Genomic DNA, 25,856 nt, shown 5'->3' on the forward strand with positions numbered 1-25,856 from the left:
TGTGTCACATCACATAAAACCTTGTACCATCCCGACAGGCAACAAATATTTCCTGCTAGAGAGAAATTAGCTCTTCAAAATTAGAATCCCCAAGCCTGCCAGCATGATGTTCTGCCAGAAGCAACCCAAGCTCCCAGGCCTAAACATCAGTGCCTGCTCCTCTGCTTGCCCCATTTGCCAAGGGAGAGCAGAAACATCAAACTAACTTCACACTGTTTTTCTAAGAAACACAATGAATTGTCTTGGGCTAAACTAAAGAATACAGGCATCTGTCCAGAGGTGACTGGCACATATGAGGAAATCAGAAGATGAGCAATTCACACCCTGCACACCTTCCCCATCTGACACTGATGGGAAGAGCTGGCAGGGAGAAGAATGGGCCTCAGTTCCTCAATGTTTTAAGTTTAATTAAGCCAACAATCAGCATGATTTCATGTTTTGCTTTGCACAAAGCCTGAAAAGGAATTCTCATCTTCATTAAAAGATCTATGATCTGATTTTACTTTTATTACTCTAGTTTTATACCATTTTAACTCCAGCCGATCCAGGGATATTCCATTTTATAGAAATGACAGGGATGAACCACACTTAGCCAACATTAGGCACTAACAATTCTGAACACAAAAATTCCTAAATGAAAGCTTTCAGCTGTTACAAGTAACAGCAATCTCTAAGAAATTTATAAAAATTCCTTTTGATAATAAAAATCTATGGGCTCCAACACAGTACCTACATATCCATTACATCTTTTTTCCACTGACAGAGACAGAAACATTCAGACTTACTTTGCCATGAGTGTTGAGTGTTGAAAGAGCTGCATCCAACATGCACTTCCTGACCTCAGGGCTGCGATCATTCAGAGCATCAGGCACAAAAAACTGAAAGAGGGGCTTCACCTGAGAGCTGTCCAGATGCTCTGAGAGCTTGTTAAGGGCCAGTGCTATGCCACACCTGTGAAGAAGGTGATGAGCCTGTGACCTTACTGACTTCTCACAGAATTGAGAGCTCACAATCACATTTGCCATCAGCAGCAATTACAGAAACTGAGAGCGAGAACCATTATGGAAACAAAATGCCTCTGTGCATTTCATTACATAACTCCATGCTTCAGTCTCCCACAAGGACAACAATCCCTCAGCCATATAATGGCTTTTATCTCAATTAAGCTTAGGGATACTTGAGTCAACTTAGACATCAGGATCACTTCAACTACTGCTGAAATGCAGCAGCTTTACAACAAGGTACATCAGCATTAAAGGATAGATTAGCTCAAGACAAGCAGCAAATAAGATGATCTCCAATTAAACCTGTACAGAACATACAAGTAAACAGAAAGTAATTATCCAAACTGGAATTTGGCCAGTTCATTAAGGCTTGCACTGATGTTCTTGAAACAATCAATGGCCTATATAGAGGTGGGAACACAGTAAGCTAAGACAAAAATCAGACAGTCTGAGAGAGAAAGACTCTGTTTTCATCAGAACATAGAAATCTCAGCATCCAATATTTTGATGGAGTTCTGCCTGCCCCCAGTTTGCTTTAGGGGCACAAATATTCTGTACCAGAAGGACACATGAAAACAGCAAGTCAATACAACTGAATGTAATCTGTCCTTCTAGATAAAAATCAAAACCATTTAATTTGGATGCACAGAAGTGATGAGATCAATCTGAATATGACTGTACCTTGCTTCCCACTGGTCAGGCGGTGATTCACTTATCACTCGTCCCAAAGCATCCAAAACTGGAGGTGGCCTCTGTAAGGAGAAAAGATTTCATTAAAATGCCTTTTCCAAGGATAGGCATGCAGAGAATTTGTCAACCATACCTGCAATGCAGGTAGCAGAAGAGCAACGCACAAAAACAAGCAGAAAGCAAGTTTGAGATCAAAATTACTTCAGTTGACACTGCCCTACCACAGCCTTTCTGTATCATCTAAGGCACTCCTCCCACCTGTCCAGTGGTGCCATTAGGGGCTGATAACACGAAGTTCAAGACACTGATGTCATTGCTGAGCTCAAACAAGACAACAGTAGATTCAATGCACATCTTCAGGACAGACAAAAGGAAAAGTGGCCAACAGAAAATAAAGCAGCAGCTCATGCTTGTCAACCCCTTAGGGCAAGAGTACTTACATAGAGCTTCTCCTGGTAGATCTCTGTGAGCTTGCTCATGACCTCTGCTGCTTGCTTTCGGTACTGAGCTACAGCTCTGGAAAGAGCCTCAGCCCCTGCCTGTCGCACTGCCTCTTCGTGGTAGATGACATCTTTGATCAGCAGGGAACACAGGTCAGGCTGCAGCTCCAGACCCATGGACTCCCACAGCCTGCAGCATACACACACAGGGGATGGGTCACCCTTCAGCAAGGAAGCCATGGCCACATGTACAACTGGAGTCACCTACAGCTGCCCTCCAGCTGTGGGGCAAAGCCCCTGAGTGCAGCTCCATGCTGTGGGCAGAGAAGAAGTCCCCCTAAAACCCAATCAACAAAGAAGAACCCTTACCTCTCTGCCAGCTTCTGAATCTCATCTTCAACGTCAAACTTTACTACCCAGAGGCGACGCAACAGGTTCAGTCCATTCTTCTCATCACTGTCTGGGGTCGGTAGAACCATTTGGAGCTCCATCAGTCCCTGAATTAGTTAACAATAAAATCAGTGCAAGGATCTGATTTTTAGAAACAGATGCTTTAAAACACTTAAAACTTTTGGCAAGTCAAGCTTTCAGTGGTTGGAAGTGTCAAAATTCATGTTTGCTTGTGCCTTATGCTGCCCACGGTGATCAAGGACTTCCTATTGCTAGTAGGTGGGACTCAAGAACAGTGAGTTCAACTCCACAGGCAGTTGCAGAGAGGCTCTGGTGACTACAGCCTGTTCTGCTTCTAAGGACAAACAAGACAGCTCAGGAGAGCTAAACTGGAATTTGTTTCATGGCAAAGAACACCAAGCACCCTTGAAGTTTTTCTTTCTATGTTCTCAGAAGTGACTAAGCCTGAAGCTTTCCAATAACAAGGCCTAGCACAGACAGGAGTTTTTTCACAGCTTCTCTCTTTAAGCCTAAGCTGTATCCAATTGTAAACAGAAGGTGTTAAGTAGTCCTAATTAATTATACCACTTTTAAGGAAACAAAGGTGTGGATAAACCCAGAGTACTCCTTTCTGCAGATAAATCCAGCACAAAGAGCATGACTTGGAGCATTACTGTTTAGACTGCCTCTGACACAATGCCCAAAGCCTGGCATCATAGCTGAAGTAAGGGAAGATTCACCTCCCAAAAACCAAAGGCATTTGGTGTGACCCTGAATGACTCCCACCTACCCTGAGAGCTGCATCCCGAACGTTCATGCAGGGGGCCTGCAGGGCCTGCAGCAGCACGTCGATCTCCTCCTGCTCGGCGTAGGCACAGCCGTGCTCCCCGCTGCTGCTGGCGCACAGCGCCGTCAGCGCCTCCGAGGCCAGCACCTGCAGCAGCACAGCACAGTCACACAGCCACACCCTGACTGCTGACAGAGCACTGAGTGCTCTCACAGCACAAGACACCCCCAAAGAACAGTGACAGAACTGACATGACAAGTTCAGCCCAACTCTTTGCTTTTTATTATTGACCTTTCTGCCATCTCATCCCTTACAACAAACACTCAGAGGAGAGACTACTGAGCTTATCTGGCAGAGCAAGGCCTTAGAGAAAGAAAAATGGTCACCTCTGGAAGACTGGAGAATATATTTGGTGCAATAAAACCCACAGGATAAAAAGATGCAGACATTTTAATCCAAGAATACCATAAACATAGAAGAAAACTGGGAATGAATCAACCACCAGCATCAGAGACTTAAACCAGTTGGTCCATTTTCCTCATTTAGATGCTGGTGAAACTTAGGGAGAATCCTGACTGTGGTTATGAAGCTGAGCACTCACCTGTAAGCGTGGCGAGCCCGTTCCTATCACCCGGGTCAGCAGAACCAGCATGTCCCTGCGGGGAAGCAGCTCTGGGCCATTCTGAAAGGTTGAGGGGGAAAGGAAAAAGACTTTTATCTTGTGCTTTACCTATGCATGACACTCCTTAAAAAATCCCAGTCAAACCCTAGGGCTGGACAGGTACCAAAATTCATGGCAGAAAACAATCCTACGCAGTTAACTCTAACTTCGAGAATTCTGATTTTTCCAGTTTACACATCAGCTGTTTTATCCCATGGCTCATCTGAAGGAGTCATCTGACCCCAGAGCTCTCACCTCATCCACCAACAAAGACTGGCCATTTCCTGATGATCTCAGCTGAGCATGGACTGTAAGAATCTGCAGAATCTTGACAAGGAATTCTTCCTTGTCTTCACTGTTATGGGGTGTCTCAATCATAACTGTCTTCAGAAGAGGAAAGACTAAGGAAAATGCTGGAGCTGATAATGGGGCAGCACCTGTGAAAAGGAAAAACCATCCTGTGAACACAGCTGATTCTCCCATGACTCGGTTGATAATACTGACTGATATAAAATGTACACTTGAGTAGCTCATAATAGATATGGCCAAGCTTCAGCCCCATGCACAAAGATGCATTTGACACTTAACAGCAGCAACAGTGCAGCTCCGACAGTGACTTTTGGCATTTCAGTGTTAGGTTAAGGGTAGGACTTGATGATCTTAAGGGTCTTTTCCAACCAGAATCTACCTGGCTTCAATTAAAGTCACATTAGAATTCCAAATTACAAAGCCTTAAGAGTATAGAAATACATACTGTGAATGAAATTGAAACAATTAAATGAATTGTCACTTAAAAAGTTCATTTGTCCCAAAGCAAGGCCCTGTTTGTCAACTGCATTTCCTCTAAACATTTCCTACCAACCTAGCTAACCAGCTGTCATTCCAGCCTTCAGCTGGATCCCTGAGAATTAAATCCTTCTAACTCTGGTGCAAGCTTCAACTCCCTTCCCCTCTTTGAAAACTTAAAGCTTTTGGATTCCTGTTGTTAAAAGATTTTGCTCCTTCCTTTCTACAGGGCTTCAGCTATAGCATATAACAAATGTTCCTTCCAGTTCTTCATTAGTCCAGTTATTATTCAAGTATCAGGTGTCTATGGAAAACACTTCCTTTCTATATCCTATCCATGCTGACAGAGAATGCCCAAGTTTCAATTTCTAAATGCAGATGAAGAACATTGCAGATACAATACTGCAGTATTAGTCAGCTTATGTAGGGCAAAAATACTGCAAAAGTGGTTCAAGGAAGAAATATTAAATCCCAAACACATTCTGAGCTCCTGTTTAACATGAACAGCTTCAGTAAAACCCTCTCTATTTCTCGCGGGATTTTTCTCTCTGTTTGCTCAGTATCTGTTTGCTTTTACACTTTTCTTTTTTAATTATTGGCTGGATATTTTTAGTCTTAAACCACTGTCCCTCTATACACAGCAGGAGGAAGAAAGCTTTACTGGAGAAGAAAAATGTTCTATTTACACAGTAGCTGATATTGACCAACACAAAAAAGATTATAGGACATATCTTGGCATTTTAGCAGTGAATAACAAATTCTGTCATTCACACTACAAGGAGGCCTGACGTCTCTAAGAATTAAGAAATCAATCTTACTAAATCTTACTCTTAAGAAATTAATCTCTACTAAACCATATCACAGAAGTACATTCCAAAGAACTTTGAAAATGAGGAAAAATCCTTTGGGAATATAGTATGACTTGTCTAAGAAAGTTCTGTGGAAACTACTGCCCTTCCCTTGCAAAAGTGGAAAAAAAAGAGATATTAATTTAGTCAAGCAATATAGAAAATCCTGAAGGACTGAAAATACTTCCACCATTTTCTGGAAATAAGCCAGAAAAATTATTTAAATGTTAATGAATGTGCACCTACTAGGGCAAAAAATTGCACAGTGGAGACACCAAATCATCATTGAGATGTTCAGCACTGAAGTGGTGATCAACATGGCCAGTGGCCACTGGTCAGCTGTGACAGTGACATGTGCCACAGTCTCACCACTGAACAGCAAGAAAACTTAACTATGGGGCTAAGGGACCAAACAGAATCCCTTATTTCCCTTAAAAATATACACCACAGCAGCTTTTGGTTAAGTTATTTGATGAACAGCTCCAAAGCCTGGGTGAAGTGAATCACCACTGTCCCTGGAGTACACCCTGAGACAGCCAAGGACCCACATCAACCCTCCTCTTCTGTACTGTTATCTTCTTCACAAGTACTTGTGCATTCCACTGTGAAGAAGATTCTGGAAGCAACCTAAATTAAAACTAACTCCAGGAAATAAAATTAAAGAAAAAGTCGAGAAAAAGGTTTACTTTAACTCATATCATTGCCTTGCACTGTGAAAATATTGCTTGCCTTCATGTTATACAGAGTGGAGAGAACTGCTCTTTCTACAATCATGCAAGTATAAAATATTCATGAATTGCAGCACTACACAGCAAACAAGCAGAGGCCATGGGCATTTCACTGCTGTGATCACAGATAACAAGGAATTATTTTGTCTCTCCACTTAGTCTCACTGAATCCCTTATGCTAAGTGGTATTGAAAGGCAGGACTGTCCTTGGCAAAAATGAGCCTTAACTTGACTGCTATTATTTCTGTATGAATAATTTTAAGAAAAAATACTGTTATTTAATTTCTACACTTAACTATAGTTGCAATATCACTTCGACTACTACCAGCAGAAGAAAACCCTAAAGGTATTTTATATCTATGAACAGCTATCCAGTTCAAAAAGAAAAAGTGAAGTTTATATAAAAATATAATACAAACTCTGAAAACTGAAACAGTTCATAGTTATGGGAGCTGGGGGCAGTGTCAGCAGGATGTACCACATCTACCACACTTCCTACCTGGCTCTCCCTTGCTGGTTCGGCTGGGGATGGTGTGGGCATGCAGCAAACTGACCACTCTGTTCAGAGCAACAGGCAGCTCTTCCTGACACCAGGATTCATCTAACTCACACTCGGGCTTCATCAGGCGCAGGGTCACATGGCTTACTAGAGTACCTGGAATGGAAGAATAAAGAATCCAGGAGAGGGCTGAACCAAAAGATTTCTCGAGAGGAAAAGCCTCAGGAACACAGACCCAAGAACTGAAACAAAGCTCTGGGCAAGAGCCCAGACTCCAAAGAGGCTCAGAGCAAGAAGCCAGCCCAGGGCTGTCAGGGAACAGATTCCTTCTCACCATGTGTGAGTTACACTCACACCCTCCAAACTCTGCACAGGGAAGATGGTCCCACAGTGACCATCTCCTCAGAGCTGGTCACTGACCAGATAAATCCTTGTCTTTGGTCCCAGTCCTACCCAGCAGTAGGATCTCTGGGAAATCACAGTCATCTCCCTAAGCACTGTTCCAGGTGGTTTTTCCTCTTGGCTTTCTGTGGTACATGGTCATGAGCCACAGTCTGTAAGAATTTTCACCACCATCAAAATGATACACCCTGCCCTTAAACAGCAACTGCAAATACTCACCAAAGGTTTTCAGTCGAGCAGGCATGACACAGGAAGCTAAGGAAAGAAAAGGCTTCTTAATCCTTGGAGCAGCCAAAGGTGATCGAAAAAGTGGCAAGAAGGAACTGATGAGACCAGGGATGTACTGAGTGAGACCAGGAGGCTTTTTCTTTATAACAGTGTCCAGGAGTCCTAGTGCTGTTTCCAGCTCATTATCAAGCTGTAAGAGAAACAATTCAAGAGCTTACCATAAAAAAAGCTCCACAGGGAAAAAATTGGGTTGTTAAATCTCATTTCTACTAACAGAAACAAACAAGTGTTTTCATTTTCTCTCTATCACAGTGATTGGGGCCATGGTGGTTCAGAGCTGAAACAATCAAAACTCACTTCCTTCAGCCGTTTCCTTATCTGAGCCTCCCTTTCCAGCTGTGCATGCATCAGCTCCTTCTGCTTGCTCGTCAGCTGCACCTCATCTTTTATTCCCTTCTTCTTCTTTATCTCCTGCAACAGAGAGCCACAGTCATCATTATCTGGGAGCTACAAACACCAGCCCTTCAATTAGTCAGAGAAGCAAGCTGGAAACGGGGTTTTCGCAATTTATTTTTAAAATAGTATCAAAATATTCTTCCAAGTATATCCCTCTTGAGTAAAGACACAAAATGGAAATCAGCAGGTTAACAACACTTAGGTGTCCCTTTAGGAACACAAAGTAAGTTTCTCCACACTGCTCACAAATTACTTGTAATCGTGATAAAGCGCTGTCCAGTTATTTAGAGGATGGTATGTCATCCTCCCCAGAGCTAAGAGAAGTCAACCTTTGTTTAAAAAATGGGATACATACAGAAAGAAGTATTCCAAGTAGTTCAGAGAGTCTTTCCCACCAGCACACACACACATGGCAGATGGGCCATGGAACAACACACGATTTGCAGTGAAGATTCTGACCAGCCTGGCATCCCTTTTTCCATCAACTCACCTCCTTCAGCTCCAGCTCAATGATTTGTTCCTTAAAGGAATAAGCTTTGTTCTCCCTCTTCATGTTAGCCTTTTTCATACTATCCTGTTGAGCACTGAGAAGGAAAATTAGAGAAAGAATCAGCACTGCTCTGGACCAAGGACCAGGCATAAAAATCCAGGAACTTCTGTGCAGAAAGAGCATCTGACACACCCAGTCACCCACTGGCAAGAATATCAGCAGTGATCAATACCCAGATGCACAAAGTAATTATGAAGACTTACCTCTGTATTATAGATTTGTCATACAGTTCTCCCTCGGGTGTCTTCATGATGGCAAACTCCTCTCGAGTAACCTGGCACAGAGCTGGATTCTCCATTGATGCTGAGATGGTGTTGATGAGCTGTGGGAGCACTCTGCCAGGTGAAAGCAGGGAGAGAGACCCCACTGCATTCATAGATGACTGTCAGGAACATGAAGGAAAAAACATAACCAGTCTTGTTTAAATTGTCTCCAAGAAGTGTGCCCTGCTGAGGCAGCCCCCATTACATTCCAATCCCCAATTCATTGTTCAGTGGGTATTTGAAGCTTATCTAAAATTCTACTCACTTGCTGGTACATTCTTTCCCTCTTAAATCCCAGCTCCTTTTCCCCAAAGACATTCTCTTTTAACCTCCCTCTTTCCCACCTTTAAGACAGCTCTCCTTCCTTATAGACCAGCTAGTACCAAACTCCTCCAAGATACCTCCCAAAATTAACACAAGGAAAGAGTTTATCACCTGGTTCTCCAGAGTGTAGGCGGTGACCCTGGGTAAGATGTCATTCAGGTGCTTGGTAATGAAGTCTTTAGGGTCTATCTTCATCTTGATGAGGAGGGCTGGCCAAAGTCCTGGTTGCACTGCCACTAGCAAGAATAAATGAGCACAATAAACAAGAAGCAGGTTGCACAACAAAACAAAAAGGTACAATAAAGACTCATACATTGGCCATGAGAGTCTTATCCCTGCACTTACCTACAGATGGATGATGGCTCACCAGCAGCATCTCCAGGGCCAGCTTCTCTGGCTCAGAGGAGTCCACATCAAGCCCTGCCACACTGGAGATGACACAGAGTGCCTCATGCAGTACACGAGGGGGAATGTATGTCCTTCCCAGCTCCGACAGCTCTCCCGCCTCTGTCACCAGCACCTCATGAGGCAGAATCTGAATGGACAACACCAAACCTTCCTGAGACCTGAGCACACCTCCCCACAGTAACACCAGGCTGAATGCCATCTCCCTGTCAATACCAAAAACCTGATGTTTCCAAAGGAAAGGAGGGGATATGGGATAGCAGCAAAACCAAAACACAGGGATGAGAGTGATAAGATTACGAATGAAGGACTATGCTGGATTTGGCAAGTTAGGATAAAATCAAACTAAAAATGATCGCTTCTGGCAAAGACTCTGGAAAAGGTTGAGCCAGCTGGCTGGAAACAGTATGCCCAAGATACAAAAAAAGGAATGAAGCACTTGGTCTTTCAGCAGAGATTAAAAATACACGGAAAACCACAGCTTCCTCCCCAAAACATCTTTAATAAGTCTTTTACATGCATGTAGGGAAGACCAGGTATACCCCAGACATTGATACTGTAATATGCAGTAATCCAGTAACATTCACAGAGATCATTTGGAGCTGAATCCTGTTCACATCAGGCTGCATGTCAATGCTAACAGCAAACCTAGGGCAGGGAAGTGACTGGCACCACTCAGACATCTGTCTGAGCAGACACTTGCTGCCTACTCACCTTATGAGAGCTGAGAACCACTTTGAGCTCCTCCAAGAGCCCATAGGCCAGTTTGTACCCTCCCAGGGAGGACAAGAGCTTCCTGACAGTCTGGTGGGCCTGCCTGCGGACGTGCCAGGTGCGGCTCAGCAGCACAGCCACCAGGGCACGGTGGTACTGCCTGCAACACAGACAGGGGGTTAGCCAGGGAGGCAGCTCTGCAGCCAAGGGGACACAAAGGCAAAGAGTGCATTCTGTGCACAGCCCCAGGCCCACCCCCCCAGTGCCACAGCAGCACTCTGGGGTCAGACAGGGATCAGGGACAGCAAGTGCACTGTACGTACTGAACTTTGCTTTCCGGCAGCCGCTGCGCATGATCCAAGAGCAGGCGCTCTGTCAGCTGCAGCACTGTGCACAGGGCTGGGGGAGAGATAAAGAATTAAAACAGCAGGAGACTTTGTAAGGAAACACATTATTTTACCTGAAAACAAACAAACAGCAACCAGGACACATTAAAATAGCTCCCCAAGCTGAGCCTCTACAAAACCTTCTCATTGAAGCTAGAGACAAATCCAACTCAGATCTGCTAAGACTGGGAACTGAACCATGATTTCATTGAAATGCTGTTAGCTGAATCCCAGGACAATTTTCCTGACCATTATGTGTGACCTATTTTGGTCTAAGTTGACAGAGCAAAGCAAATTATAAACACCATGCTCGGTGCTTCAGTTCTGTTAATTCCTGAGCCCTGCCAAAATGGCTTCACTGGCAATGAAATGGGTACTGAGTGTCAGCTGGCATAAGGCCCTTGCCTTGCTTTATCATTTGGAATGATAAATGAGTGATAACTCAGGTTCATCAAGAAATAAATTAATTCATTTTCAAGGTTAGACAACAGCTAGTGTAGATGTACTTCTGAAGACTACACAGCTGATGTTAATCTGAAACTGTATCCTCCAAGGATAACAGAACATGGCTAACAACATTAGTTCTTGTCCAGTACTAAGAAACTGAGTTAAAAAACAACTGGATAGACAGTAACAGCCAATTTACCTTCCTCTGATGCAGACTGCAAAAACTTCTCAGATGTAAAAATTTGTTTTTTCTCATCCAAAATCAGCTGCCAGAAACCACTCAGCTTAGACTCTGTCAGGAAAAGAACAGATATCCATCAGGGATGTTTCAGAATAAGATAGAACTCATCAGTGCACATAAAATACAGTAAAATTCTCTCTCCTGAAATACCTCAAGTTACTTCTAGCCTCGTCTTCAATTCTAAAGCCTCTCATTTCTCTCATTCAGAACTATTAACATGCCCAAAAAACAGCAGCTGACAAAAATACCTTTCTCTGACTTATATGTGTGAAATGTAAAGCCTGATTCACCTTAATCTTTCATAGGGCAAACCTTCCTAGAAGTAAAAAAGAGAGAAGTGGTGTGTTGCTTTTGCTAGAACACGCCTGATTTTATATCCTGGCAGATGTATGAACTGAGGGAGCTCTTGAAATACCCTCAGATGGGAGACAATTCCAGTCCCTATGCTTTTCAAAGGTCTGTAAAAACACTACCCAATAACAATCAAGTAATACTGTTAATGTATCAATCAAATCCTACCATGTAAGGTCAGGGTGAACATCTCCTGTCAGAATAAAGAGGAATATTGCCCTATATGTGAATGGAAGCTGGAATTTGCTAAGCCATATAGAGTAAGAATTCTTCACTGTAAATGAGAGATGGGAATTGATCTTTCCCTGGTTTATAGAAGACCAATGATTCTCTATGTAGAAACTATACACAGATTAGGAAATAGTATCTCCTGCCCACTGTCAAGAAGTGTTAACCTCAGAACCTGTTTATATTGAATTCTGCCAGCTGTTTTGTGACCTTACCAGTTTGTCCCTCAATTACAGACATCCTGCAGATCAACAAAGCTGCAGCAACTCCTTCAGTTACCATGGGAACCTGAGTACTCTGAGATGCTGCTTTTTCTACTGTCTGGATCAGCATGGGCAGCAAGTCCATTCCCTGCAATAATGTGTCACCTGAGGGGACAAAAGAGATACATTACAAAACAGCAGGGTCCTCCCTTTACAACCCAGGTATCAATGGTTTTTCCTTTACAAGGAGACAAGGAAAGGAATCAGACACACACTGGGAAGACTGAATCTCCCAGAGTACTTGCCAATCACTACCATTAAACTGCAACTATGAAAAGCTCAATGGCAATCACTTCAGTCCTTTCCTCACAGACAGAACAGTCCCATCTCAATATATTAAGTTTCTGTTCATGGGATGCAAAATAAAATGCTAATTCAGTTACATTAAAGGAATTACTTAAATCACAGGAAGTCTGACTTCAAAGATTAATGTTTCCTTGAGAGAGGGAAAGCAAATTCCTGGCAAGCCATGACCATCTGTTTCACTTCAAACATTCAGAAGTTAAGGAATCCCAGAGGTCTGTAAATGTGGATGAAATGCTGCAGTCAAAGGGGGCAGGACCAACAGATGTAAATTCCGAGAGGATCACCAAAAGAGAATAATTTCTCGAGTTCTTAATTTCAAACACAGTTTTTTTTTTTTTTGTTTTTTTTTGTTTTTTTTTTTTTTGTTTTTTTTTTTTTGTTTGTTTTTTTTTTTTTTTTAAAGTTGCCAAGAGTCAAACCCAGAGACCAAGATCCCACTGTGCTGGGTGCTATATAATACAAAAGTATGGCCCCTGGGCTAGAAACCTTGTAATTTAGTTGTAAGATAAAAATAAAGCAATCAAAAATTACTTTGAGATATATGAAAGGCAGCATGATGGGTAATAATTTTAATTACACAAGGAAACAAACCATCTTTATAAACTTGAAGGCAAAAAAGAGTTTAAGGAAAAATATGAAGGACGTCAGTAAAAAGACACTGCCTTACAAAATCTGCACATCTCTCCACATTAGGAAGTACAAAGGTTGATAACTCTCCTCCTAAGCCCCACAGCCAAGAGTTATTAACAGCTGCCCAGTTTTACCTTTGAAGGAAGTTAGCATGCACTGCAGGTAGGCATGTCTCACTGCTGAAGTGGAGGTTTTAAGGCTGAAGGCTTTCTTTAGCCATTCTACCAGCTTTTTAGGAACTTCTGTGGTGAACCGAGCACACCAAAGAGCCAGGACAGAGACTGCATGAACCAATGTGCCTTCATGGACTGGGGAGAAACACAGAGCTCACATCAGTTCAGCACTTGCAGAAAGCACAGAACATGAAACAGAAAGTGGGTAACAACATCAGGATGCAGGAAAAGAACATGTGCTCCTGGCAGGCACAGCACAGTCTCCATGGGGCTGCTCATCAAAACAGGGCAACAGATTCTGTAACAGCAGGCAAGAATCAAGACTTATATTGAATAGCCATGTGAAAACCCTGCTCAAGATGAATGCAGCTTAGCAAACCCAGAACAAAGACAAGAGGTCTCACCTTCTTGTTGCAGGAAAGGGATGAAAAGCTCAGCCACAGTTGCACTCAGAGCTTGGCTGGAGGGTCCAGAAACCACATGGTGACTCAGGCTGCCAATCCCTGAAAGGACAGAATTCTGTCAGTAGTTCCCAAACTACCAACATAACATCTAAAACCAATCAAGAATGACCCTTCACACTTCAATCCTTGCACAGACATCTCTTTTTCTTGTCACTACACCTGGATGTCACTTCCACCATGTACCACACTGCCGGATCCATTTCTTCATTTTCACTCTGGGTACAAGTCATCTTCTTCAAATAAAATTTTTGGCCTCCCAGCCAATTACTCTCTTTGAATAGAAAGTCAGGAACTGATATGTGGTATCCAGCACCTTCTATGCCTCCAACTACAGCCAATTTAGAGTGACAGGCAGGAAATCCCAAAGGCTGAGGTATGGATCCCTTCATTCAGCCTTCTGCTTGATTTCTTTCACCAGAGAAACAGCTTTCTTCTAAGATGCTCACCTGAAAGGACACTCATCTTCTGAGCAACAACTGTCAGCTTCCCCTCTGAGCCTGCCAATAAGAAACACAAAGGTGACAGGTGATTACAGGCAATAGCTCTGTGTTACACCAAGAATCTCCTCCAAAACACAAAAGCTTGCCCCATTATCCCTGATCCAGGCTGAACCACCCCTTCCATACAGGCAGTAAAGAGAACAGAAAATACAATACACAAAACTCCCTGAGCCTGTCAAACCTTGATTCATCCCCACTGCTTATCCTACAATTAACTCACCCCCTAAGATGGCAAAAAGGTGCTTGCCCAGCGACTCCACAGCTGAAGGATCGCTGCACTGCCGAGCCAAGTTCTTTAGTGCCACAACTGCTTCATCCATCAGCTGCACACTGTTGGATTTCAGATGACCTAGAAAATAACACACAAGCCAGAAAGTTGCAGAAAGCTTTCTTCTGAATTCATAATTCCCTCTAGAAGTGAGAATACTTACTGGCCAGTCCTTTCACAATGTCTAGAGCATACTGGCTAAGATCCAGGTTCACAGATACGAGCAAGCAAGAGATTGCTGACAACAGAAAAGATAAAAACAGTTACTTAACAAAATGTGATATGCCATTGGCATTTTAGTACACTCTTCCCCACAGTTCACATCAAGAGGAGACAGGGTAGTAAAGAGCAGGAATAAAAAAAATCTACTGAAATTGATGCCCAGTGAACAGAATAATTCAGGATTATTCTTAGCACTCAACTGTGAAATCCTGTCCTCAGTGCAAACAGTAGCTATCACATACCCTGACACTTGGGATCACACCACAAATGTTGCTTTCACATCTAACCCTTGGAAGCCAGACAATCCTGCCTGCACTCAGACCAAAATCACTGCCCAGAGTGACACAGCTCCAGAGCACTAAGGATTTAGTCTCTTTGATAGAGCAATGCAGAGATGACAGACTCACTTTCAATTACGTTCTCAGGACTCCGCAGCAGGGATTTCTGCAGAGTTGGCAAAACAGAGTCCTTGAATTCAGGGTGGGACATGTAGCGAAGCAGAGGAGAACAGCTGTCCTGCAAAGGGGACAGGGCACTCAGCACAGGGCACTGCTGCCTGTGGGACAACATCACAAGTAGCTCTAAATATTGTCTCACCAGCACATGCTTCTGAGGCTTTGTCTTGCTCATAAGGATGGTCTTCAAGTAGAAATCCAGCAGAGCACTCTGAACAAGCAGAAACACCAGATTATAGCCACATCTCAACCTGTACACAGCTCCCAGCATACCATCAGGTGCCAAGCGGGACACCCCACCTCCTCCTCCTCCTCTGAAAGCTTTCCATCCACCCTCACATGAGCCAGTCAAGCAGAGACCAGTGCTCCCTGCTCTACCCTGAGCCCAACACTCAAACCACACCAAGAGCTACGTGCTGCCTTTCATTCCCACAGCAGGGACAAGGCAGAAAGCTGTATGCTGGACATCCACAGAAATTCATAGGCAACACCAAACTCCTCTCTAAACACACCCCAGCTGTTTCAGTCAGAAGCACAGGACTACTGAATTGACAGACAGTGAAACCAGGGCAGATGCAACATAACAGCCTCACTAACATATCTATTCAGTCCCTTCTTTATGATAACAAGTGATGCTTCTTATTCCCCCTCAAAAAAGCTGTACAACAGATTTACCTTGTATCTTTTAATAATATCCATCTCCTTCTGGGCTGTGCAAAACTGCACCACAAGTCCCAGCATTGCAGCATAACTCTGGTTTGGTTCAAGCCCAAGAATGACAGATAGGTACTGATCCACCAGATCCTGGTTCTTAAGACAAAAAAAGCAAGGCACATTAACACCACAGAACAGAACAGAACAGCTGTAGGATATGGCACATAATGTATACATCACCTCTTTCCACAGCCTGTTCAATTTCTTCACAGCCCCATCCACTGCCTGCTTGTGAGAGCCTCCCAGGACTTCCAAAAGGAGCAAGCACTGAACCTCCACCTGCCAAAGGCAACAGCCAAAAAACCTTAGTGCACCTGCTTCTCAGAGGGCTTGTATCAAACAAGACATGCCAAATGTCAGTGATTGTCAAAGATTAGCTGAATCTGCTTAAGCCTTTAGATCATCTAAGTTCTTCCAACAAGCTGTCTTTGCTTTCATCCCACATCTCTGAGCAGAACCATACCTAACAGTTTTGGAAACACTGAAAACAGATTACATCTCTTCTTAAAATCTGTTCCAACTGTACCCCAGAGTGTCATGAGCACAGTCACAGGTTTGTGTAAAGGCAGTGAAAGGAAGGTAAAAGCTCCTTGATACTTGTACAACAAAATATCATATAGAGATATTTCAAGCAAGGCACAAGGACTTCATGCCACACTGCAGATGCCCCTCAGAGGCACCAGTACCCAGCTCTGTATGCAGAGAAAGTGTACAGGTGCAAGAGTGCCCCACTCATGCTTTATACACCTCCTGCTTTCTCCGGGGCAACAGGAGGGATCACAGTACACCAAATCCCCCTCTAAACTCAGATTCTAACTTGGTGTTTTCAGTTACATTCAGAACTGTTTGCAACATTGCAGCAACTTAAACACATCAGAAACATTTGAATCCATATCTGCAATGGGATATTTCTGCAAACCTTAAAGAACCTACCAGTTATTTCTGCAACCCTTAAAGAACCTACCAGTTTTTTCCATGTTTCTCCCTGTCTCTTGTCAGTTGTTGGAAAGACTGTGCGTACAAGCAGGCATGTCCAGGAGAGTGCCAGCAGAGCTGCAGATCCACTGCTCTTACTGTTACACAAACAGGAGAGGGAGGTAAATCTACACTTCCCAGGACATAACTTTTAATAATACTAGACCATTACAGAATATACAGACCATGAATACAGACCATTATATTACAATACCATTACAATACCATTTAATACAGACCGTTACATAATACTAGATCATTACAGACCCATTTTGCCCAAGTTACTGACAGGCAATTTTATCACACAAAAATGCAGCTAAAGCCTTAGTTTTTAAAGGGAATAATCAGCCCTCAGAAGTTGTTTGTTTCAGCTCTGGTTTGACACTCAAAGCTTCCAAACGGCACAAGAGGCAGCCGAACATTTGACAGGTGATGAAATTCCCTTTCCTAATAATTTTGGAGACTGATTCTTAAAAGAGTTTGTTCCTCATCTCCCTAGAGCTGAAGTTTAACAAAGGCTAAAATGTAACTCAGCCCCAATCCACCAGCAGTTATACCAGGATATTCCCTCTGCTTTCCCAGATGGCATGGAAGAGGCAAGAGAGGATCTGAACAGCATTAACAGCTTTGTTTCTAAAGGCTTTTAACACCTCTGCCAAGCAGCATTCTGAACAGGAGGAACTACCAGCAACTCAGAACTGCTCCTGCACAAAGCAACTCACCTGGGCACCCCAGCCTTGCCACCGATTCCTGAAGACTGCAGAGAGTGCAGCAGGTTTTTAGCCGTGGCCTCAGGCTGGGATTCTGCGAGCTGCTGAAGGGCCAACTGCAGGGCTCTGCGGGACGCTGCATCCCTGTGACAAACAGGATCATCAACATCCTAACCTGCACACTGCACCACAGCAAGGGCTCTGCTTTCTCTTTTCAGCAGTCAAGCTAATAACTATTTTATCCTGGCTGTTCTGCTAAGTGGAGAAGTTTCTGGCAGAAACTTCCATTCTCTTCCTCAAGCAACAGCACTTATGTGGAGGCCCTCTGGCAGATTGTAGAAGAAAATGGGCTCTGAACAGCTCCTCTACAACACGATTTATCCCACCTAAAATTGACCAAAAGGCATCTAAAGACAGCTCAGTCTTGCTTCACAAGGAGATGGGTGTTCATTCTTGCAAACTGAACCACAGGATTAAAGTTTAAATTTCAAAATTAAAGACGAAACGCAAGGCAAATATTGTAAAATTGTTTAATGTCAATCCTCCCCTGAGAATGTAACTACAAGATGACATCCTTTAGAGTCATTTACATCTCTGTGACATTGCCTGCTAACATTTCCAGATGCTCCAGACCAATTTAACTACTAAATACTGACAGATTAATAATACAGCCTTTCCACATCAATTTACTCACCGGTATCGATGCAGAGTAAGGCAGAAGAGTTTGCAAAGGCCTTTCACTGCACCTTCTGGGAGATCTGTAACAATGTATTTCAAAATACTTCATCAATCACTGAGCTCTTAATCTTTAACACAAACATGATTCACTTCATGACTGTAATCAGTAAACTGTTCACAACTACAAAACTGCTTGCAAGAATCACAATAGAAGTTTGCTCTTTTCATACATTTTATGCATATTTTTAAGAATAATGGTAAAAATTGAACACATGAAACACGGTCATCTTCAGAAAATGAGAGAAGTAAGTTCAAAAGATTTGCTTCAGCTGTTTTATTAAGACCATCTGTAATCCTCAACACTCCCCATCTCTATACATGTATGTATGCAAATATTCCACGAGTACTAAAAGAACAAGCAAGAGTCATGAAAGAAACTCCACTTAATGAAGAACTAACATACACAATGCTACAACTACTGACTGGAAAGGCTCTAGAGAGAGCAAAAGGAATACAATAGTTATTTATTGAAAGGATTCACCTTGGGCAGTGCAAGAGCCCGGCCGGGGCTACACTCAAATCAAATCAAATCCAGGATGGATCCTGGTCATGAGTCTTTACACTTTTGTAAGTTTTGGTTCATCCACACATTGGGGTAAATTCTCCAACCACAGCCCCAGGCTATAAGTCTCAGCCCCCTGCCTTGCCCCCTTTCTCTCACCATTGTTTATGATTTTTGGGTACCAGCTGTCCTTGATTCTCTAGCTAGAAAGGGATTGCTCTAACTCCCCTGTGAAGAGAACTTACTAACACCAATATGAAGTTTCAGAGTTACACACTAAGCAGCAGAGATTCTGGAAAAATACAAAAGTTAAAACCCAAGGCATCACAACTACTGACTGGAAAAAGATGTGCCAAAAGCTGGGGTTCTGTTCTACTCACAAACCTCATGCTTGGAATTAACCCTGTGATGGAGCACTAGCTCCAAACACTGCCAGCCCCTTCCCTCAAACAACCCTCACACAGCCTTTTGAAACAAAACATTTTAACATTCTTCTCCACCCGGGTAAACAGAACAGTGCTCCCAAGCTTTTACCTTTCCCAGAAATGCATTTTCCCAGCTCACTGAGGATCTCTCTCCGCTCCTTCACGCTGGCTGTAGTCACTTTCACTGCAAACCGCTTCAGTGTGTCAGAAATCTAAAACCACAAAGCAGAAAAAACATCAGACTGCCTTTGACATCAATCCACAGAACACAAACCAGGGCAAGCAGAACATGTCACTTGCTGCCACATGACCTCTTAGTGCCCAAATGTGAGCATCCACCAAGGAAGGGTCACTGTGCTTCACACTGTGAAACTCCTTCCCCAGGGCTGAGAGACAACTGCTCTCCAATTATCTGTGCTCTCATGCTCTGCAAGAGATACTTACCCCTCTAAAGAAACCCAGAGAAAGAGCTAGGACCCACAATCTAGAGTACAGGACCTTTAAAAGCAAAAAATAGTGACTTCCAGAATCCAAAGGAGCTTCTCCCTGTATGTTCTCTCCCGAAGTCCAGGTAGTCCCAAAGGGGACTTGAAGTGCAGACAACCCAGGGACACCTACACACCCAGGTTTTCTGCATTTACATAAAACAAAGCATAGCTCTGCAGGAAAGGCTTTTGAAATTCAGCTTTTAAGCTGAGCAACTTTAGATAATCTTTCTGAAAGGCACTGAATGAGCATGTCTTTAGAAACTCATTGAAAACTGTTCTTTCCCTTTTAAATCTTTTTCTAAGAGCTCCTCAAAGCTGCTTCCAGTGAAGCTTTTTGCTGGCATGCTGAAATGCTAATTCTGCAGTGGCTTCCTGGCCTTTAAAGTCCATCCACACTTCCCTGGGACTGTGACCATTTCACACCACAGGTGCCCTGAAAAACTGGCTGGAAGCAGTGCTGCACCTCTGAACAGTAAGGCTGGGTTGAGCTGCGGAGGATGACCAAAAACGTCACTGACACCAGAACCAAAAGAACCAGCTGCTTCAGAACCTGCTCTCCTTTGAAAGCTTTCAATTACATGAGTTCATCATATGCAAACTCAAACCAAGCTGCACTTACTCATGCTGCTTAATGATGAGCAGGGAGATGTGCAGACATGAAAAACGTGTTAAAATTATCCTGAGTCTCGAAATTTAAAATATAAATTATCTATAACGCTACAGGACCTCAACAGCATCTCAATGACTTACACAAACTGCAAAACCTCCACTACCCACCGAGTGTCCACGGAAAAGCCACTGGGACTGGCTTTACCAGTTTGTATTTTATTTTCTAGGATGTTTATGTACACATTACACAGCCAGCATACCAGCAATGCTACCGCAAACAAATACAGAGAACAAAGGCAGTATTGATACAAGGACGGACCCGATGCTGGGAGCGTCCCAAGGCGCTCAGGATGCAGCCCGGCAGCCCGGGCACAGGGAGCGGGCACAGCGCGGCCGCTGCGAACCGGGACCAGCGGCTCGGGCCGGGCTCGATCGGGCCAGGCCCCGCTCTGCCCGGGTTCCTGGGACTCCTTCCCTTCCCGCGGGCCGGGCTCGGCGCGGAGCGGGCGGCTCGGCGGGGCCCGCCCCGGCTGCCACGTCCCCCGGCGGCTCCGGCACCGGGCCGGGCGCCGCGGACGGGCCGAGGGCGCGGCGGGGCGGGAGCGGGGCGAGGCTCGGCCCCGGCGCGGCCCCCGCCAGCGTCCCCCGGCCGGACCGGACCCTGCGCGGCCCGTCCCGCACTCACCTGCGTGTCGGCCGCCATTGCTCCGCCGCGACCCCGGAACCGGTAGCGGCTTCCGGGGCGGGCCCGGCCCGCGGCGATGGGCGCTGCCCGCCGGCCCGAGCGCCCCGGCCCCGCCGCGCGGGGAAACGGAACGGGACGGGACGGGCGGCGGCTGCACCGCCCAGAGCTGCTGCAGGCAGAGCCTGTGCTCGCCCGGCCGGGGGAGCGGCGCTGGGGCCCCCAGAACAAGCGCTCCCCTGCAGCACAACCCCTGCCCTGCTGTGCCCGGCCCGAGAACCATCGCCCTGCAGCGCCGGGCCCCTCAGGTTACACCTTTCCCAAACCCCAGCTGATACGGAGACTACACCACCGATGCAGGCACACATGAAGGTGTAAAATAACTTTTTATTTCTCCCATCGGACCAACTCTGACAAAGGCAGAGGGTGGCTGCTCTTAGTCAAAGAGACCAAATCCCATGTCCTCGTCAGACTCCTCCGACTCCTCCTTCGCTGCCTCCTTCGCTGGAGCAGCAGCAGCGGCAGCAGCAGGTGCAGCTGCTTCAGCTACCACAGGCATGGCTGCCACAAAGGCTGAGGGGTCTGCCAGGAAGGCCTTCACCTGCAAAAGTGAGGGGAAAAAATGTAAACTCACAGGGAATAAAACATTTTGCAGGACCAAACCTTTGCAATGATAAAAGAAGGCAGCACTTGCAGCCTGCCAGAATCCAAACAGGTCCACTAATCACTAGCAGATATGAAAAACCAAAGACATTTCAGCTTTGCTGAGGGTAACAACCCCAAAGGAACACCAGGTAAATCAGCTTTCTCCTGCCATTTGTACACAACACATAGAAGCAAGTGCCCCTTCTCCAGACACACAGGCGTGTCCCAGTCCTCTCAAACCAGGGGACAGGCTGTGACTGTGCCTGGCTGCATTTCTAACGTGCCCCTCTGCACGTTAGCCAGCCGTTACCTTTTCTGCCAGTGGGAAGGTGTAGTCAGTCTCCACAGCCACGGCCAGCACACGCTTGTACCCATTGATGATGGAGTGGGGCACGGACGCGATGGTCGGGTACCCAATTTGCAGACAGATGCTGGCAACATTACGAACACCCTGTGAAGAGACAGACTCGTGTTTCTGTGGTCTGAGAATTAACCTGGACTGGAAATCAATGCAGAGGATGGGCAGATGACAGCATTTACACTGCCAACGCAATGGAAAGCATGCAATGCACACTGGTAACAGCTCCAGTGAAATCAAGGCCTCAAGATTTACTCTGCTGACCAGTGACCTGAGAGAAAGGCATGAAGCTGTGTCAGTGGAGTTTTAAGTGGAATAATAAGAAAAGGGTCTTCCCCCAGAGGGTGGTGGAGCACTGAACAGGCTCCCCATGGAATGTTATGGCCCCAAGGCAGCCAGAGTTCAGGAAGCATTTGGACAATGCTCTCGGGCACAGGGTAGGATTGCTGTGGTGTCCTGTGCAGGCCAGGAGTTGGACTCAATGATTTCTTATGGGGCTCTTCCAACTCAGGATATTCCATGATTTTAACTGGCCTTAAATGATTTCTGAAGCAGCTTCAGGTGAAGGTTTGTATAGGAAGGTACTCCCTGACACATAGATCCTTATGGAAGCAGGGAGAGCTCCTAGCTCTGCAGGACCTTGTGGAAAACACCAGACAGGACACTTCGTTCTGGGGCAGTGCTGGCTCCCAGAGCAGAGAGGCAGAACACGAGGGACAGGGCTGTGGCACTCACCTCCAGAAAGCGCTTGTGCAAGGTCTCCTCGGTGATGTCCAGCACTTCAGGGTTGTAAATGCTGCCATTATCAAAGACCTGCTGGATCACCAACCCGAAGGAGAACGGGGAGATGTTCAGCATGTTGAGCAGAGTGGCTTCGCTGGCACCCACTTTGTCTCCAGTCTTAATAAGCTGCACATCGCTCTGAGGGGATCAGGGAAAAGGAATGAATACGACCAAGGAAGTCCAGCACATAAAAGCAGTGAAATACAAACCCAGACAGTGGAACTGGAGGAGCAAATCAGCACAACCAAGACACTCTACAAGCAGAGAAAGCCCCACATAAACAAGTCCACGTTGGCCAGGAGAAAGGCAGCATGTTTCTTGCATTACCTACGGGTAACTCACCTGCACATTCCTCTGACAGAGCCCACCCCTGCAAATGTGATGGAGAATTTCAATCCTCCCACACTGCACAGTGAAGCCAAGCCAGACACTCTCCTTCAGATCCCAAAATGCAATAATCACACTGTTCATACAACATCTTGGCACTAATGAGAGCTTTGGCCTTCACAGCTCCCTCAGCTACCACAATCAAGACCTCCCAGTCAAGGAACAGTTCAAACAACTGCAGCTCACTGACCAGAATTTCAATGGTCCCTCTGGAAATCTTCGTGGTGATGCCCAAGGCCTGGAAAAAGGAGGTCTTCTCGGGTCCGAGGCCCGTGTTCTGAGCTGGCACAGTCACATCACAAGGAGCGATAGCACCGGCACGGGCAGCAGCTGGCACCTGAGAGCGGGGAGATGAGAAGCAGCAAGAATGCTCAACTCAGATCTTGTAGGATCCCCCCTCCCTGACATGCTCCTCCAGGACAAACAGCACCCAGGCACACACAATGAGGCAGCTTAACTTAAGCAGTTTGGCTAAGACTGCAGGGGCCAGTTCCCAACCCTTAAGGACTCCTACTAAACAGGTGCTCACAGTGAAGACTCAGTTTTATTTTGCATTCCACCTCAGCCTAAACATGCAGTGAGGGCTGATTTCCCTTACCTTGTTAGCCAGCAGCATGTCCCGGATCTCAGTCAGATCCTCCTTAGTGAAGACAAAGCCCACATTCCCACGGATATGAGGCAGCAGCCTAAAAGGAACATGACAGCCTTCAGTTTTACTCCTCAGACAACTTCCCCTCCTCCAAGACAGAGGACCCAGATGTGCCCTTAGGCAGCATTACCCACTTTTCTAGCGCAGGGTTATTCTCCAGATGACCACGAATAGCTTTGCGCATCATCGTGTTCTTCCCCATCAACACAACCGCTTTTCCACGCAGGGACATACGGATCTGCTGCATCTGCTTGGATCCCACGTTGTCTGCTCCCACAATGAAACATTTTGGGTAATCATCCAGGAGTTGCTATAGCAAAAAAAGTACCGTAACTATACAAAGAAATACGGAGCAGTGCACAGAGCAGCATTAAAACCTCAGCAACGTCAAAACGTAAAAAAGTCTGTCGGAAGTTTGAGAATGATGGGCTCCAAGTGAGGCTGGGTGTGGCTTAGGCCGTATCTTTCACTCAGCCATCAACTTACATCCCTGACCAAATCTGCAAGCGCCACGGCATTCTCAGGATGCCTGATCTGGACTACCTCAAGTCTCCTCCTAGTGCCAGGAACTTGTTCAGACACCCCATAGCACTCATTTATCTCTCTTAAAAGCCCCCACAGCCCGGCCCGCCCGGCTCCCCCTGCCCCAGCAGCGCCCCACGAGGGCTCCGAGACGACACTCACGATGATTTTCATAAAATAGTTGGACTTCCACGTAGCCCTGTCTTCCCTGGGCATCTCGGCGGTGCTCCAAGGATCGCCCGGTGGGTTTAAAGACGAGCTAGGACCTGCCAGGAAAAGGAGCGGCTCAGGTGGGTCTCTACCCTTTCCTTCTCTCCGCCCTGGGGCCCAGCGCTTCCAACCCCACAGCCCGGCCGCGGCCCAGGACCCTACTCCTGCTCCCGGTCCGTTCCCCTCAGCGCGGCCGCCCAGTCCCAGTCCCAGTCCCAGCCCCAGCCCCGGAGCCGCCGCGCCGCGCCCGCACCTCCACGAGGGCTCCGGGAAAGAAGGGCCGCAGGGCGGGCCTGTCTCCTCTTATACCGCGGCTCATGACCAATCGCAGAGCTCCGCGGCGCTGCCTCCCCTCAGCCCATTGGCTGCTCTGCACGTCAATCATGCGCCGCTCTGTGGAAACCGCGTGACGCCAGCGGAAGGCGCGAAGGCCGTAGGGGAACGGGCGCGGGCGGGCGCGCGGCGCCCCCTGGCGGCTGGAGGAGCGCACTGCCCCTCCCTCACTCCCTCCCTCCCTCCCTCCCTCCCCTCCCCTCACGAGCCCCTCAGCCCTAAGGAGGGGGGTCCCGCTCCCTCACAAGCTCCGGGCCAGGAAAAAACCGCGACACAAGCGTAATTATCATGGTAAAAATTTTATTGGCGTAACTGCAAGTTTAAATGGAGGGGAAAAGAAAAAAAAAAAAAAAAAAAAAAAAAAAAGCGGAGTTAGAAGTTTACAAGGGAGGAAAGAATCAAATAATTGTCGACCCAGCGAGCTTCCCCCAGCCCAGCCCGGACGTGATGTGAAAGGCCTTCCTCAGGGGTAGCGCCTGGCCCAGGGGTGCACACACGCACCCTCCCAGAGCGCCCGCGGCCCTCGCTCCCCACACCCAAACAGTGGCCGTGTTCCCCAAAGCCGCACCTGCACTGAACGAACAGGCGATTTGGACACCCACAGCAGTGACAGCCACCACCTGGCATTATTCGGAAGTAGCACCGGTGTGGCATCCCAGCATATCAGACACCAGATGAAGGCAGAAGGTGAGTGTGACATCATCTCGGTTAAGCACTAAGGCCAGAGGAGCCTCCCCTCAGCACCCTGCACCCAGGTGTGCACAAGTGTCACTGACAAAGCCTCAGCTAGCAGTGAGGTAGGTTAAAGACTTCCCAGACAGGGAAACTGAGGCACAGAATTACACAGTTTGCAGGTATCACACTAAGTGGCAGTGCCAGAAACATCTCACCCCTCTCTGGCACTTGCACACAACAGCTGTGTGTCCCCTCAGCGGCATCAAGGAAGTTGACCTTTCCAGCGAGATAAACACAGGCAGTTTAGGAACATCCATTTCAAGTCAAATAGACTTACAAGAT

At 46.1% G+C, this 25,856-nt stretch overlaps 2 protein-coding genes across 4 annotated transcripts in view; both read right to left on the minus strand.

The window, feature by feature from the left end:
* Nucleotides 1-20,996, minus strand: part of GCN1 (GCN1 activator of EIF2AK4) — a 38,222-nt gene extending 17,226 nt beyond the window's left edge. The window contains exons 1-32 of one of the 2 annotated variants that reach the window (XM_056504359.1): nucleotides 20,956-20,996; nucleotides 19,283-19,385; nucleotides 18,203-18,266; nucleotides 17,521-17,652; nucleotides 16,788-16,896; nucleotides 16,004-16,102; nucleotides 15,785-15,919; nucleotides 15,252-15,320; nucleotides 15,062-15,170; nucleotides 14,596-14,670; nucleotides 14,385-14,513; nucleotides 14,111-14,161; nucleotides 13,605-13,703; nucleotides 13,162-13,335; nucleotides 12,044-12,196; nucleotides 11,208-11,300; nucleotides 10,499-10,574; nucleotides 10,176-10,335; nucleotides 9,402-9,591; nucleotides 9,168-9,292; nucleotides 8,673-8,851; nucleotides 8,410-8,503; nucleotides 7,821-7,934; nucleotides 7,455-7,653; nucleotides 6,834-6,989; nucleotides 4,228-4,409; nucleotides 3,913-3,993; nucleotides 3,315-3,458; nucleotides 2,504-2,631; nucleotides 2,135-2,324; nucleotides 1,686-1,756; nucleotides 786-951 (exon numbers count right to left, since the gene is read on the minus strand). In XM_056504359.1, coding sequence (XP_056360334.1) covers nucleotides 786-951; nucleotides 1,686-1,756; nucleotides 2,135-2,324; nucleotides 2,504-2,631; nucleotides 3,315-3,458; nucleotides 3,913-3,993; nucleotides 4,228-4,409; nucleotides 6,834-6,989; nucleotides 7,455-7,653; nucleotides 7,821-7,934; nucleotides 8,410-8,503; nucleotides 8,673-8,851; nucleotides 9,168-9,292; nucleotides 9,402-9,591; nucleotides 10,176-10,335; nucleotides 10,499-10,574; nucleotides 11,208-11,300; nucleotides 12,044-12,196; nucleotides 13,162-13,335; nucleotides 13,605-13,703; nucleotides 14,111-14,161; nucleotides 14,385-14,513; nucleotides 14,596-14,670; nucleotides 15,062-15,170; nucleotides 15,252-15,320; nucleotides 15,785-15,919; nucleotides 16,004-16,102; nucleotides 16,788-16,896; nucleotides 17,521-17,652; nucleotides 18,203-18,266; nucleotides 19,283-19,385; nucleotides 20,956-20,973 — 3,867 coding nt within the window. In that variant the 5' untranslated portion in view covers nucleotides 20,974-20,996. The remainder of the gene's footprint in view (nucleotides 1-785; nucleotides 952-1,685; nucleotides 1,757-2,134; nucleotides 2,325-2,503; nucleotides 2,632-3,314; nucleotides 3,459-3,912; nucleotides 3,994-4,227; nucleotides 4,410-6,833; nucleotides 6,990-7,454; nucleotides 7,654-7,820; nucleotides 7,935-8,409; nucleotides 8,504-8,672; nucleotides 8,852-9,167; nucleotides 9,293-9,401; nucleotides 9,592-10,175; nucleotides 10,336-10,498; nucleotides 10,575-11,207; nucleotides 11,301-12,043; nucleotides 12,197-13,161; nucleotides 13,336-13,604; nucleotides 13,704-14,110; nucleotides 14,162-14,384; nucleotides 14,514-14,595; nucleotides 14,671-15,061; nucleotides 15,171-15,251; nucleotides 15,321-15,784; nucleotides 15,920-16,003; nucleotides 16,103-16,787; nucleotides 16,897-17,520; nucleotides 17,653-18,202; nucleotides 18,267-19,282; nucleotides 19,386-20,955) is intronic. The other variant, XM_056504361.1, reaches the window with a different exon arrangement.
* Nucleotides 20,997-21,319: 323 nt separating this feature from the next.
* On the minus strand, nucleotides 21,320-24,869 carry RPLP0 (ribosomal protein lateral stalk subunit P0). Of its 2 annotated transcripts, none has more exons than XM_056504222.1 (8): nucleotides 24,760-24,869; nucleotides 24,459-24,562; nucleotides 23,909-24,084; nucleotides 23,724-23,811; nucleotides 23,316-23,462; nucleotides 22,691-22,876; nucleotides 21,908-22,048; nucleotides 21,320-21,553 (listed from the first exon to the last, which is right to left on the minus strand). In XM_056504222.1, the coding sequence occupies exons 2-8, from the start codon at nucleotides 24,510-24,512 to the stop codon at nucleotides 21,389-21,391; spliced, it is 957 nt and encodes a 318-aa protein (XP_056360197.1). In that variant the 5' UTR covers nucleotides 24,513-24,562; nucleotides 24,760-24,869; the 3' UTR covers nucleotides 21,320-21,388. The 2 variants fall into 2 exon arrangements, with proteins under 2 accessions (XP_056360197.1, XP_056360198.1); XM_056504223.1 differs by having other exon boundaries at nucleotides 24,669-24,765.
* Nucleotides 24,870-25,856: the final 987 nt, after the last annotated feature.

Source organism: Oenanthe melanoleuca, chromosome 15 (genome assembly GCF_029582105.1).
Source record: "Oenanthe melanoleuca isolate GR-GAL-2019-014 chromosome 15, OMel1.0, whole genome shotgun sequence".
NCBI classification, from domain to species: Eukaryota; Metazoa; Chordata; class Aves; order Passeriformes; family Muscicapidae; genus Oenanthe; species Oenanthe melanoleuca.

What these genes read in the sequence shown, in the direction of transcription:
- RPLP0 (XM_056504222.1), bottom strand. Translation starts at nt 24,512, where the DNA reads ATGCCCAGGGAAGACAGGGCTACGTGGAAGTCCAACTATTTTATGAAA. An exon ending in ACTATTTTATGAAAATCATC is followed by an intron (nt 24,085 to 24,458) that starts GTGAGTGTCGTC and finishes TTTTTGCTATAG; the next exon opens with CAACTCCTGGATGATTACCC. An exon ending in ACATGCTGCTGGCTAACAAG is followed by an intron (nt 23,463 to 23,723) that starts GTAAGGGAAATC and finishes CCCCGCTCTCAG; the next exon opens with GTGCCAGCTGCTGCCCGTGC.